The sequence below is a fragment of the Thermobia domestica genome, chromosome 17, assembly GCF_964235325.1.
Source record: "Thermobia domestica chromosome 17, izTheDome1.hap1.1, whole genome shotgun sequence".
In the NCBI taxonomy this organism is placed as follows: domain Eukaryota; kingdom Metazoa; phylum Arthropoda; class Insecta; order Zygentoma; family Lepismatidae; genus Thermobia; species Thermobia domestica.
The window spans coordinates 123,769,306-123,783,755 of NC_137470.1; the positions used below are offsets into that span (position 1 = coordinate 123,769,306).

The 14,450-nt window shown below is 37.4% G+C and overlaps 1 protein-coding gene across 7 annotated transcripts in view; it reads right to left on the reverse strand.

The window, feature by feature from the left end:
* Positions 1 to 14,450, reverse strand: part of LOC145674318 (sister chromatid cohesion protein PDS5 homolog B-B-like) — a 271,993-nt gene that overhangs the window by 191,470 nt on the left and 66,073 nt on the right. For 6 of the 7 annotated variants that reach the window (XM_081744213.1, XM_081744214.1, XM_081744216.1 and 3 more), the window contains exons 6-9: positions 13,658 to 13,908; positions 8,825 to 9,071; positions 5,278 to 5,432; positions 984 to 1,130 (exon numbers count right to left, since the gene is read on the reverse strand). In XM_081744213.1, coding sequence (XP_081600339.1) covers positions 984 to 1,130; positions 5,278 to 5,432; positions 8,825 to 9,071; positions 13,658 to 13,908 — 800 coding nt within the window. The remainder of the gene's footprint in view (positions 1 to 983; positions 1,131 to 5,277; positions 5,433 to 8,824; positions 9,072 to 13,657; positions 13,909 to 14,450) is intronic. The other variant, XM_081744217.1, reaches the window with a different exon arrangement.

Sequence of the window (14,450 nt, forward strand, 5' to 3'; positions counted from 1 at the left end):
CTCCTCCATCTAGCCAGGATAGAGTTTACCACAAACCATGAATCAGATGAACAAAAGCATAGCAAATGGAAATCAAAAGAACTCCACGCAACCTTTAAGAACCATTTAGAGGACAGTAACAAAGATAAACGGCAACTGCCCGGCTCAAGAAAATTGGGCTCTTTTCTGAAACAGTAGGATTTATGACCATCCAGGACCGAGTGATACTAATCCGAAACTACTGTGAATACATACTGAAGCAAAAAATACCGGATGAAAATGTAGGAAATGCGGAGACACATCAGCAACTATTGAACACATCACGGGCTCATGTCGTATAATGGTTCCCACAGACTATTTAAAAAGACACAACAATGTTGCAAAAAGCATTCACCAGTTTTGGGCACATAACATGGAATTAATTGCCGATACAAAGCCACACTACAAATACCAGCCAAGTCCAGTACTTAGAAACGACAAATACAAATTCTACTGGGATTGAGAAATAAGAACGGATGTCACGGTACCTGCAAACAGCCCCGACACCACTGTTATCAATAAAATAGACCAAAAAGTAACCCCCATAGATGTAGCACTACAATTGACTCATAACATATGTACATCAGTATGAAAATAAACAAGTATAAAGACCTGGCAGACGAAATCAACAAGCTATGGAAATGTCGGAAAGTTACAGTAAGACCAATCATTAATCTCAGCTACAGCAATTGTCCCTAAAATTACTGTGACGCAACTGGAACACATAAACGCAAAACATCTTCTAACAAACCAACAAAAATCAGTAATGGTAGACACCTGTCATATGGCCAGGAAATTCTTTGGAGAAGAAGATATCTTAAAATAATCTGCGTTTGTCAGAGACAGACGTCAGATTATTATGCTGAAACCGGTTTAAACCGAGATACAGCGATAATAATAATAATAATAATAATAATAATAATAATAATAATAATAATAATAATAATAATAATAATAATCCTTACCAAAGTTGCTGCTCCATGATCTGAATGAGTGCTCTGGTTGCTTCATCATCAACTATTATCAATAAGTAGTAAAATTTCTTCATACGCTCTTCTGCTGGTATTTGATACGGCACGAAGCAAGTGTTTAGCAATCTTTCCACCAACAACCTATTATAAATACGTCATGCCATATTGATAACTGCAGTATCAAAATAAGACCAAAAAAAAATCATCATCATTCATATATATTGTAAAATTTCTTGGGTAGAGCAAATATAGTACTCGGGATTTGGACTTTCCCATCGCCTTTTTATTATAAAAAGTTCCTCTAATACAGAAGTATGTTACAACAATAGTTTCCTTTAAATACTTTTAGGTTAGAGTGTGTTAGGAACCCGATGACCAAGCGTCGTGGGCTTTGGAGGTGAGGTCCTCTTTCATCAGGCGTCGTGAGAGGGGTTAAGTTTTGTGCGATTAGGTGTCTCTCTCGGTGACCGGGCGTCGTGAGAGAGAGAAGGAACCCAATGACCGTGCGTCTTAGGGCTTTAGGATCAGGTGTCTCTCAATTGACCAAGCGTCGTGAGAGGGTAGGGTAACCCAATGGCCGGGCGCATTAGGGTTTTAGGTAGTTTGATCAACCTGTGGAGATGGATTCTGGTCGAGGCGTGCAGGTCCCTTTTATCCTGTAGTGTCAGCTTCCTTCGGTGATCCTCGTCCTTCCGACTGTTGGCGATGGTGGGCGACTCCTTTTCGGGACCGTTGTCTGCTTGTTTTTATTTACTATTAACACGTGTAGTTCACACGAGGTTATTGAATGACGTGTACGCATGCGAAACCTTACAATATATATATACAGTTTGCCCATAAATACTGTTAAATACCGTCAACCACTGTTCACAGTTTTTAGTCTAGGGGATTAAGGTCAGGGCTGCTAAAGGGCCAGTCATCACTGGATATGAAGTCAGACACATTGTGCTGCAGCAGCCACTTCTCGGTTGATTTCGCCTTATAGGCGAAAGCAGAATCTTGTTTGTAAGTCCTTACTTACGCATACCTTTACTTCTTATTACACCATGACTGAACAGTATGATGGCTCTCTGGATTTTCGGAACCTTGTCCCTGTCTTACCGAGATGATAAGGCACGCACCTTTTCATTTTGGCGATTGAAACTCTTGCTGGTGAACAGGTTCTCATCTATGAAGAGAATCTTTCTGGGTCAATTGTTCGCGTACCGCTGAAGCAGGCTTTTGCATTTACACTTCCTTTGCGCCTTCAGATGCGACGTCAAAAAGTGTCTCGTTGACTACCGGTACGCTCCAAGACCAAGATAGCCACTGAATAGCTTGAACATTGTTCGCTTAGAGACGTTCACGTCACAAGTCATCAATGTCTGTTTCCGAACGGTATTTTTCCTCACACACACCGCCACTGCTGTAACAGCTTTTGGAATCCTTGCACTTAGTGGATGGCCTTTTCTCGGTTGATTCTGAACGGATCCAGTATCAAAAAGCCGTTAGATTGTTCGGTACATAAACATGAGACTGATTTTTAGTTTTTTAAGCGTTTTCTAATTTTCCAACTCTGTGTAGCGCTGTCACTGCTGCCCTGTTTTCGTAATCACCTATTCCATTCTCATTCTGCCTGTACAGGTTACGTATCTCACTTTCCACAGCAGTACTCATAACGAGTCATCGCACATTCCACCGTCAGGTTCATTCATTTCCTTACACTGGAAAATGTTGCAGCCTCCGGGACTTTGTAACAGAATTTATGGCCAGACTAGGTAACGAAATTTAAAAAGGAGAAAATTTCGACATACTCGCATTTATCCTTGTTTCTTTCATTCTTAAATTTCTATCTGAAGAGCAAAATGAATTGTTGCTTTGGTACTGCAGTATTAAGCTAAAAGTTTATATTATAATAATACTCAAACTAGAAATGGAATTAAACGGAAGGGTGACTCTTTACTATCAAATTGAAAAACATAAAACTTTATCAAGTGCACAGACGTACGGAAGATATAATGTAGATTCTGACGAAGCTCTGCCTATAGAAAACTGGCGAGCTAAGAAAATTATTCTGAATATTTTAACCTTCCAATTAATCATTTCACTTAACAAAAGAACTAGTTTTGTTCCGAAACGCTGTGAAATAGAAACTTGCACTTTTGAATGGTGAATTTGTATTTTTTTTATTTTTTACTTTTTTTATTTCGATATTACTAGAAAGTTTCGGAAATTTACAGAATATCATAATTTTATCTTGCCTAGATTCTCTTTGTGTATCTAACTATAAAGTTTTGCTCTTATAATTGCTATATAATAACTAGAAAATTTCATACTACTTCATAAGCTTTCTCTTGCAACTACTCGCTTATCAAGAGATACCATCAGATTATGATTAATTGGTACTCTGCCAAAAACACTTTAAAACGGAGAATTTTGGGGATTGTGATGGAAGAAGAGAACTATTTTCTCCTCACATCACAGATTTTTGATATGAATTTTAATGCATTAAAATAATAATAATAAACTTGGTAACACAATCAAGTTTTTATGAAGGCCACTACGAAAATCTAAATTTGTTAACGGTCTTGAATTGTTACAAATCTGACAAAGGTATGTAGATCCATCCAGCCGTCTGTTTTATCTTCTCCACCTACCCTTTTCTAGTCTTTTACCTCAGTCTACGTCTACCGTTAGCAAAGGGAACGTAAGTTTACATCGGAAACAACCCTAATAGACTAAATATGTAGAATACACTAAAAATGTATAGGAAAGGAGTATAAATTGTGAATGTATTTACTTTTTTCACTCAAAAGTAGTTAGGAATTGTTCACAAAGCAATTCTGAAATTCGCGATTCCGTACAACTCAATTAATGCCCCATCTATATTTATCAGATACGAATTTTGTGCCATCTTTTTCTCCGGGCCATAGTTTATTTCGTAAAAATAACTACCTTCAACAAAACCAATAGAATACTTAGAACTTTAATAGATACACAAATTTTACCTTGGATCAGGCGCTCGCCACGTACAAAGAAAAAAAAAACTATCTATTCCAAAGGATAATTATGAGAAATACGTTCAGTTTTTCACCTATAAGATTATTGGCCCATAACAACTGCTAAACTTTCATTTTGGAATGAAACTAAGAGAAATATCTAGAAGCACAACTACAAAGTCTGGCACAGTTCCAGGGCTGCTGGTTGTACTCTGTAACTGTTGATGATAGCAAATTGTATAGCATCTGAGATTAATGCTATGATATTATTTTGCAGGACATAAGAAAATCTGGTAAATAGAGCATTTGTAACATTTTAAACCTCGATCATCTAAGATACCGGTTTTCCTTTGTTATGGATTTTAACATGGAACAAAGGGGCAAACATTAAGTTTTGCTGTAAGTTAGAGAAATCAGAAACAAAGACTTACAACCAGAACTGGAAGCAAGAATGCTGCATCTCGTGATGATACGCTTGATTTTATGATGGACATGATAACGTTTCAGCTGATTCTACTGTGTGCGCAAGGAAAGGTGGCTTCTGACAGTTGTGTAGAACACGTGGAGTATTGGAGGTGCTGCTGCCAGAGGCTCCGCAACAGAGACAGCAGCTCTGGTGACAAACTTAAGACGTTTAACAAGTCGTCTCAACTACCGGCAATAGCGCAGTCAGTGACCTTCGTTGCCTAGAAACAGTGTGAAAGAATACTGCTGTGATTGGCGAACAATCCTCCCTCTCGTGTTGTTAACAAGTGCAGCTCTCTCTCAGAGGCCACCTTTCAGTAACTCGACAGTAGAAGTGGATCTCCGTTAATGAGTCGTTCAGAGGTTAATGTGGAGCATGTATGTGATCTGTTGCAGTCAGACAGTCGTATAATGGAGGATGTGCTACACATCAATCCAGGAAACAAAATCTGGGAAAAAATATTGGAACTCTCTCACAGAAACCAGGTAGAAAACCGAATCAGTAATAAAACCTATCGAACCGGCTTCCAGAAACATGTTTTTGTTTTTAAAAACCGGTTTCGTTCTTTTAAAAACTGAAAACCAAAACACCCGTTTCTGTGCCCAGCACTAGTTTGTACAGCATAGTTCCGAGATAGGGCATTCTGGCCGTAAACAGTTCCGATCATCCCTTCCTGATTTCCCTAACTTACAGCAAAACAATGTTTGCCCTTTGTTCCATTACATTCCCATATTCTGGAAATAAACTCAGCAAAGCAAACGTAGTCACTATTCGAATTTTAACAGCATTTCTTAGAAACTACATTGCAATTTAAAATTACTGTTCTAAAATCATTACTACCTACCTATTATTTATGTCACTGGTATGATATTGACGTAAAATTGTATTAATTATCATCATCATAACAGCTTTCTTAGTTGCTTTTGGAACATCTCTATCATCCACACAAGTTTTGTATATCCCTGCAAGTCCAGACGCAGCTTGCTTCCTAACTTTCCACTATTTGATAAAACAACACGTTAAATATTTAATACAAGTAAAAGACGCATAGTTAAAGAAAAAAATAATAATAATATAACAATGCATCTGTAACCTATTAATCTATATTGTTATACTGCATGATCTCTAAATCCCAAATAACCTTATTATTTCAAGTTGCCTTCACTATCGAGTGCGACTACTGGTTTCCTGACATTAAGAACCTTTTAAAGAATCTCCCTGACAAAAATCAAATTTCCTGACATTGCTTGATTTTATGTAGGGAATCTTTGTTCATCGTTAGTCTAAGAATACAGGTTTTGTTTACTAGGTGGCAGCAGTTAAGTCACAGTGACTGAATGAGTAAGACGTGTTTCTGATACTGCCCGGGGACATGCAATTTTCGGTTGAAGAGCAAAAGTAAATTGTAAAATTCCTCACTGAAGCTGGAGGTCATGCAGCCGATATTTATCGCCAATCGGAGTGTTCTGTGGTGATAGTGCTCTTCCAGAAAACACTGTTAGGAAATAGGTACATAAGTTCAGAGCAGAGCGAACGAGTGTAAAAGATGAGCAGAGGTTTGGACGTCCAAAAACAACAGCTGACGTTAACGTTGTCCGTTTCACAATTTCATCATGGAAGATAGGCGTGTCACCATGCAGGAGTTTTATGATATACTGGGGCTAACTATGGGAACAGTAGACCTAATAATTACAAATGAACTGCGGCTAAGGAAAGCTTTTTCTAGCTGGGTTCCACGAATGCTTAACGACGTTAGAAAATAGGCAGGGATTCGATCAACTGTTGTAAGTTTGACACGCTTCAGAAGAGAGGGACGCAAATTCATGGAAAATGTTGTGAATGGATGAATCACGGATTCCATTATTAAACCCACAAACAAAAAGGCAATCAATGCAATGGAAACACAAAGATTCACTCCTTCCCCTCCCCCCCCCAAAAAAATTCAGGTGGCATCCAATGAGAAAGTGCTGTACACTATCTTCTGAGATTCCCAGGGAGTGATATTGTTGCACATTGTTCCGAAAGATCATACAACTACGGACGAGCATTTCCGTACAGATTTTTTTTTTTACCAAAATTGACTGAGAAACGATCACAAATGACAAATAACAATTTCCTCCTCCACATGGGCAATGCACCGCCTCACCGTGCTAATGCTACGACCTCATTGTTGGCTGACCACGATTTTGAACTTCTGACACACCCACCCTACTCAACAGATTTAGTCCCTAATGACTTCTGGTTGTCCCCAAACTTTAAGGATTCTCTTCGTGGATGTCATTTTGCCAGTAGATCATCCCTGGGAAGTGTTGTTTTCCAGTATCTGAAACTTACCCCCAAAGATGACTATGCCACATGCTACACAAAATGTACGGAGCGATGGCAACTGTTTTTTTGTTTGTTTGTTTTTTTTTTTTTAATAGACACAGATTAGTTTCCTATATTTCCTTCCTCATACAATAGTTACATACAATAGTGTACAGCTAAAACTTCGTCATAAATATTGGATTGGTGCGATTGAAATGTCAAAAGCGACCTGTGCTACTTTCAAAGGACAGGAAAGTGAAAACTCAAATACCTGCTTAGTCTCCAGGTGCAGCCACACACCTTTGTCATTGTTCAGCTATCGACTGGATTAAATGACGGAAGAAGTGTGGGATCTGAGATGCGACGAAACTTTCAACCGCCAGGTGATTGATCGAGGTGCTGGAAGACGTGGGAACTGGTGGGAGAGACATCAGAGTGCGGTTTGTGAGAAATGGTTTTATACTGTAAAATTCATGGAGTCTGTACCATTGTTTGAGCAACATTGTCATGTAGCATGAGGACACCATGACTTTAAACATTATTAGATGCTTTTGGGACAAGTTTGCGGTATTTTGCATGGAGTTCAGTACTGTAATGATCCGTAGTGATGGTTTTGTCTCAACGGAGTAAGGCAGGATGGATTGTCCCCATATAGGCCACCATACCAGCAACACCTTCATCGGATGGAAGGGTAGTTTTGGAAACCTTACTGGACATTGATCACGATCCAACCACTGTCCTAATTGAGTACGAATATCATAGGAGATCCATTCTCATCAGAAGTGAGAATCTAACGAAAGGAAACCTTTCAGGATATACCTTACACTCAGACAACTGCACAGTTCCAAATGCCAATCCTTGCTGCCGATGTCGTGACACAAATGAGTCCATTTTTTTGGCATTTATTCCGAAGTCGGTCTTCCGCTTAGTTTTTAACAAAAAGCTTAGTATTTAATAACAGCTACGAAAAATTTAAAAATCATCGATTTTCAGGACCGCTTTAAAAGGGTATGATAGATTATGGTAGGACAGAGTAGAATAAAATAGGGATAAGTTTAGGGTGGGGTAGGGTCGGGTTAGCTTAGGGTTAGAGAAATTTGGACTCATTTGGTTAAACTTAATAGAGTGTAAGTTATCGTCTCTGCGTAAGGATACAAACTGAAGCGTCTCTGTACACCTGCAGTCACGTTCAAAATACAAATGCCAGTTACTTTCCCATAATCCAACAATGAGGTACCCTTACGGGAAGTAGTTCCCTCCACTTGCCAAATAGTTTCAAGATTATATCTGATTACAAAATAACAGACACAACTTCTGCTCTCCATACATATTATCAAGCACAAAAATCGAGCAAATTATCCATTTCTTCTCGGGAAATTTTCAAAATTTTGCTAGAAACGGACGACCAAGTTTGCAACTTAACCCCATTATTTTCACCTTACTGATGCGCAGAGCCACCAAACGACAGTGGTGTATGATGTTTGCCTAACTCGCCTGCAATTGCAGGAAAACTACCATGGTTCACTTCCACGATGTTTCTGAGGAGTTCATCAGAACATGTTGTTCGGTGGCCGCAGCTTTATTTTTCACTGTCGTGTCACCGGTACGAAATTTTACAAAGTTTCGGTGTAAGGTGAGTTCATTCACCATTTCTAGCTCAAATACATTGTTGATGTTTCCTGCGACTAGACGTGCAATATATTTATATACCCAAGTTCGAACACGCAAAAGAAAATCACTCTTAACTGTGTGTACTCCGCGGTGCACTTTGACAATTCTGTTGAATACTTAGCCTCCTGACTAACTTGGCATACCAGTATTTTTTCTGAATATGTACGGAGGTATGTGACTACAGTCTATCCATATACAGGATGGTTTTCCACCAGATATAAAATTTGGACATTCCAATCGCACCAACTCAATAAATCAGTACTTACCAGATACTTAAAAATACGTAACAACCAATATTTATTTTATGCTAATTCAAAAACTTAATTCCTTCGTATAACACAGCTAATTAGAACATCAATTAAGAATCGTCCAATATACATGAACTTAAAATCTTACTTCACTTGTTTATTTACCTTTCTGTCTAATGTACTTTCTCTTAGTATTTCAAGCAGGTCTTCACTGCCAAAAACAACATTCAAATTTTTTTTTGCCGCCGTAACAATCATCACTACCAATTCATACCGAACCTTTTCCTCACTGTCACGCTGTCGCAACTTCAACGACTCTGTTATATCACGGCGCAATTCCGGGTGATTCAGAAGAAAATGCATTGAATACTGAACACACTTGGTTCTTATAGCTACATTCCTATCATTGAACCTACAACAAAAGCCATTAGAATTAGAACCAGGAAAAGTGTTACAAAAAATTAATCTTACGAAAATTTTACAAAGAAACAGAAGTTTCACAAAGTACACGAGTTGTTAGAAACCTTGAATCTAATATCTATACTAAACACCCTTACATTTTCCTAACCAAGCACTGTTTGGAATTTTCGCTTATCTAACAGATGGATACAATTTGCCATTCCAATATTACCTTAATTATCGACTACGTAACGAACGAGCAGCATCGAATTACACTTACAGTTATATGAAGGAACCGGAAAGTAATGTCGTTTTTTTTTTTTTTTTTTTCGGATGGCGATATTCGTTGGTCATTTAGCAGCCCATTGTGTACTTCAAGTCGTGCCAAATACATGTGTCGGTTAGAGTGACTTGTTTACTCGTAAGTAATGCAATATTATTATTATTATTATTATTATTATTATATTTCAGTTGATGGTGAAATGGCCAAATACCAGAAGATGTCCGTATCCGGCATTGTATGCTGTTTCACAAGGGTAGTAACGCAACAGTTGCTACCAAGAGCATTTACGCTTTGTATCCAAGTGCATTAAAATTTGTATATTGAAACAGTGGTTTGCGATGTTCAAATCCGGTAATTTTCATCTTCCCGACTCGTCTCGATCAGAAAGACCAACAACTTTCGACAATGACATGTTAAGAGCGGAAATAGAAGCAAATGTGTGTCAGAAAATCGAGGAACTGTCACACATTCTTAACCAATTTTGGTCGACCATCGAAGAATATTTGCAGCAGATTGGGAAGGTAAGCAGAGTAGGTGTTTGGGTCCCGCGTAATCTGTCAGAAGAAAACAAAGCTAACCGGTCTAACCAGGCCAGTATTACGTAAGTGCTATTCTGTACTCGTGCACAGGGCGGCAATTTTTTTTTTTTTTTTTTTTTTTTTTTTTAATAAAATAGATTATACAGTAATATTTAAAACTAGCAACCCGCAGAGTACCGCGCAAGCACGAGAAAATATGTTCATGTGTTTAATTCGCTCTAATTACAGTAGTTACTAATTAGTTAGCTTATCTGATTAGCTTTAAAAAGTCATCCTCTCCCACCCTCACTCCAAGGGGTGAAGATGAACTTGAACATCATGAAAACTGATACCGTTAAACTCAGCGACCTCGAAAACTATGAATTCAAAACTAATATCTGTCGTTTTCGATTACTTTTAAAATCTCGCTCCTCCGTGGGAAGTGGAGTATGACCTTGAAATTGAATTGTTTTAAAACTGTCACTATTCCTCTCAGCAACCCCAAAAACTATAAATTCAACTCTTAATATAGGTTGTTTTCGGGGAAGAGGGGCGGCAAATTATTTAGAGCACACGGCCCACAATATATAAATACGGGCCTGGGTCCAACACATGCAACTTATTGCTTTAGCGGCACCACACAGAACTGTTTTCTGATCGCTTGATCACCGGAGATGAAAAATGGGTCCTGTGTGATAATCCGAAACGCAAAATGCAGTGGCTCTCTCCGAATGAATCGCGACGCAGTACAGCTAAGCCAGGTTTACATCACAAAAGAGTGCTTTTGTGTCTAGTGCAGTATTCGCGGGGTAATTCATTTTGAAGTTCTGCAGCCTGGACAAACTGTGAATGCAGACCATTACTGTGAACAATTGGATCGGGTACAGTAACTTTTAGTTGATAAGTGGCCAGCGATTGTCAACAGAAAAGGCGTTATTCTAAAACATGAAAATGCAAAACCACACTGCCCAAGACGAACCCTGGATAAAGTTTATGACTTGGAGTAGGAAGAACTGCCTCACCCACCATACTCGCCCGAACATGTACCCTCGGATTTTCATTTATTTCAATCGCTACAACATTTTCTCAGTGGCAAAGACTCTGAAACTGTACATGATCTCCAAAATGCCCTTTCTAGATATTTCGATCAAAAACCAACTGAGTTTTATCGATCTGGCATTGAAAATTTTCACACTAGATGGCAAAAGGTTGTTGATAACGAGAGTGACTACATCATTGATTAAAAATAAAAATAAAAAACTTGTTCACAATTTATCTGTTTGCATTTACTGTCAAAAAACGACACTACTTTCCAGTCTCCCCAATACTATAGAGATATCGTATATATCCTTATTAATAGTTTAATGTAAAACAATCTCTATGCAGTTCTATTATGAAAGTTGTAATTAAGTATTTATGCAAGTTTAAATACATTTTAAACTTTAGTGCGCGGGAATCGATGTATGAGGAAGAGCAGTTAAAGTGAGTGTGATAGAGAGAGAGAGTCTGTTTTCTTTTCTCACAAATTAGTTGGAATAAAGTAAAATCAAAATTGCATTTCATGTTTCGTGTCTATCACTTTCACTCTCACACTGACACTAAATGCACTTCAACAAAGAAATAATCAATGGAAAAAAGAAAAACAAATTGAGAAACGAATGAAAACCACCGGGTGTCATGGACGAGAAGTCTGTCACTCAGTCCATGGGAATTTTGCATTGCTCCTTTCAACATTCACTTCTTATTGTCTGCTTCAGATTGAAAAGACCGTAAAACGTAAAACTCAAAAATCACTCAAGGAGAAACCCAACACCCAAATGAAATTATATCAAAATTTCACTAGTCTTGGTATACGTCTGTTAGTATAGTAATCTCAAAGTTTTCAATGGGAACTTCCATCTTCCTCAACGACGTTTCCTTCAAACATCTACAGCAAATTCATTATATCACTAGGCATTCATTGTTTCCACTTATGGGAGTTACCACTGAAACTTTTCGCAATTATTACATATTAGACATATATATCAAGAGTCCAAATAAATATTTGTAATCATGCGTCAGTTTAGTTTCTTAAGTTCTTAATATAGAAAAGTGTCCAGAAGGTTCTTGAAAAGCTTCCGTCAAGAATAAATTGGATTGGTTTTGAGTTTAGCCTCCCTTTCAGCAACGAGGCTATATGAGACGTGGACCTACAGTTTAACTTGGGATCTGAACCACGTGAGTTCCCGTCGGGAATCAAATCAGGATTTCCCCTCATCGAAGAGAAAAAATGTGCAATATATTGATTTAAAAAAAATATATGTTCGCACGAAATATGAGAGAAAAAAAGATTATGCATTACATCTATACATGTAATTCAACCGAAAATAATTTCACAAGGAATATCACGCGTCAGCGTATTACAAATAGTGAAAAATGCATCTGAGAAGAGGATTGATTTCGGTCTCCGACTTACCATATAAGTGAGGTAACCATTATACTACCCAGTTCATTCTCAGAACAGACTCAGCTATTCACACCACATGAACGCTTGTGTTTCCGAACTCAGCTACTATACTGATGAGCACCAATAACACTAAATTAGATAAATGCAAAGAAGCTCTTTTGTGCCTACATTATTACTCACCTTCGGCGCGGGAGACCAGGGTTCGATTCCCGATTGGAGCTCGCGTGATAGGATCCCACGTTAAAGTGTAGATTTACGTTTCATATAGCCTCAGTGCTGAGAGGGCATCTAAACTCCACGGCAAATGCAAAGTAAGGAAAAGAACAATTCTTTTTGCACGTCATGTTTATACGTATAGAGCAAAATTTATCAAACAGCTGTCAGCAGATCGTAAGTTAATTATGTACCAAAATATAATTCAAGTTTATAAGATAGATAATAGTTGATAATCCCTAACACAGTTTGGAAATAATATAAGAAAGCATCTTTCGCTTTCCCTCCCAAGACTGACATTTTATGAACTTTTATCCTACCTGCGGATAAATGACGAAAAAGACTGGGAGCTTTTGAAATGTGGGTGTGCAGAAGAATGGAGCGAATTATCTGGGTCGAGCGGAAAACAAATGAGAGGGTGTTAGCAATAGTAGGGGAAAAAACAACAATTTTAGATATTATTAAGAGGAGGAAGAGACAATGGTTGGGCATTGGCTAAGAAGGAACTGTATCATGAGTGACATGCTAGAGGGTATGGTAGCAGGAAAGGGAGGGAGAGAGCGAAGGAGACTACAATTAATGGACAATATCAAAACAAAAAAATCGTTAAGTGAAGACGAAGAGGTTAGCGGAAGGCAATAGAGCATGGAAGCTTCTCAGTTGCAGCGAGTGGCCGGCAAATAATAGCAAAATACCTATGATGATGATTATCCTACCTACTCTATAAAATACTACTGATAGCCTTCAATTATTACAATAACAAAACTAACATGTGTTTTCTTCAACCATAAAATTAAAGGGAGTTTAATCAATATCTTATCAAAGTACTGAAGAAAAGAACAGAAAAAAAGAAAGAAAAGATGACAAGTTTGCTTTTGAAAGGGTTAAGAATAATGATAAGTAGAACAACGACTACTAAAAATGGTCCCACTCGAAAGAAGTTTTACAAACGCTGGTATCAGTTGTTTCCTCTATTTCTCATAATTCATGGCTCAAAATTAGGCTAAAAGAAGGTTAGTAACTGAACTTATCCCATATTTAAAGGAGTTCTTTTAAAATACGACAGAAAACATAGACACACTTTATAAAAGGTTACTTAAATTATCCCAGTATAAAAAATAACAATGTGTATCACGTACCTTCCTAGGAATACCTGCCATAATGCTTTGTGTTCAAGAGCCAATGTAGAGCCTTTCTCTGAGAACATCCTTGCCAAGACTGAAACTACTGCAATCCGTTCTTTTATGTTACAGCTAGTTAGCTTCAGTTCTAATCGTGGCAGTAGGGGAACAATAACTTTTGGACATATACGATTGAGCTCACTGATAATATTAAATATATTTTTGCATACTTTCGACTTTTCTTTGTGTGTCAGCAACTGAATCAAACGCTAATTCAGAAAAGAAAACACAATATAAAATACAACAGAACCAAAATACGAACAAAGTTGCTGGTAACAATCAACATAGCTACTGTCTAAATCCATAGTGAAATTTTTAAATGCATATAACTTTTCACACAATTAAGCTAGAAAGTTCATTTTTATGACTAAATGAAGGAAATGGATTGAAAAGTTTTTGAAATAAACTAACATTCAAATTGAGCATTTCCATTGAAATATTTTTACATAAACTCCTAAAAACTACTTTCTTGAATACATATGTGAAATTTAAACTTAAATATCTCCATGATTGTAGAGGACTATAGTAAGTGTTCGTACATTAATATTATAAGCCATACCAGTCACTTTAAAACGACATTCTCTACCACACATAATAATAATAATAATAATAATAATAATAATAATAATAATAATAATAATAATAATAATAATAATAATAATAAATAAAAATAAATAAATAAATGAAGTTATTTGACTTTATGTTCTGCAGAACGCGTTCGTAATATGTGCTGATTGAGATATCGTTCTCG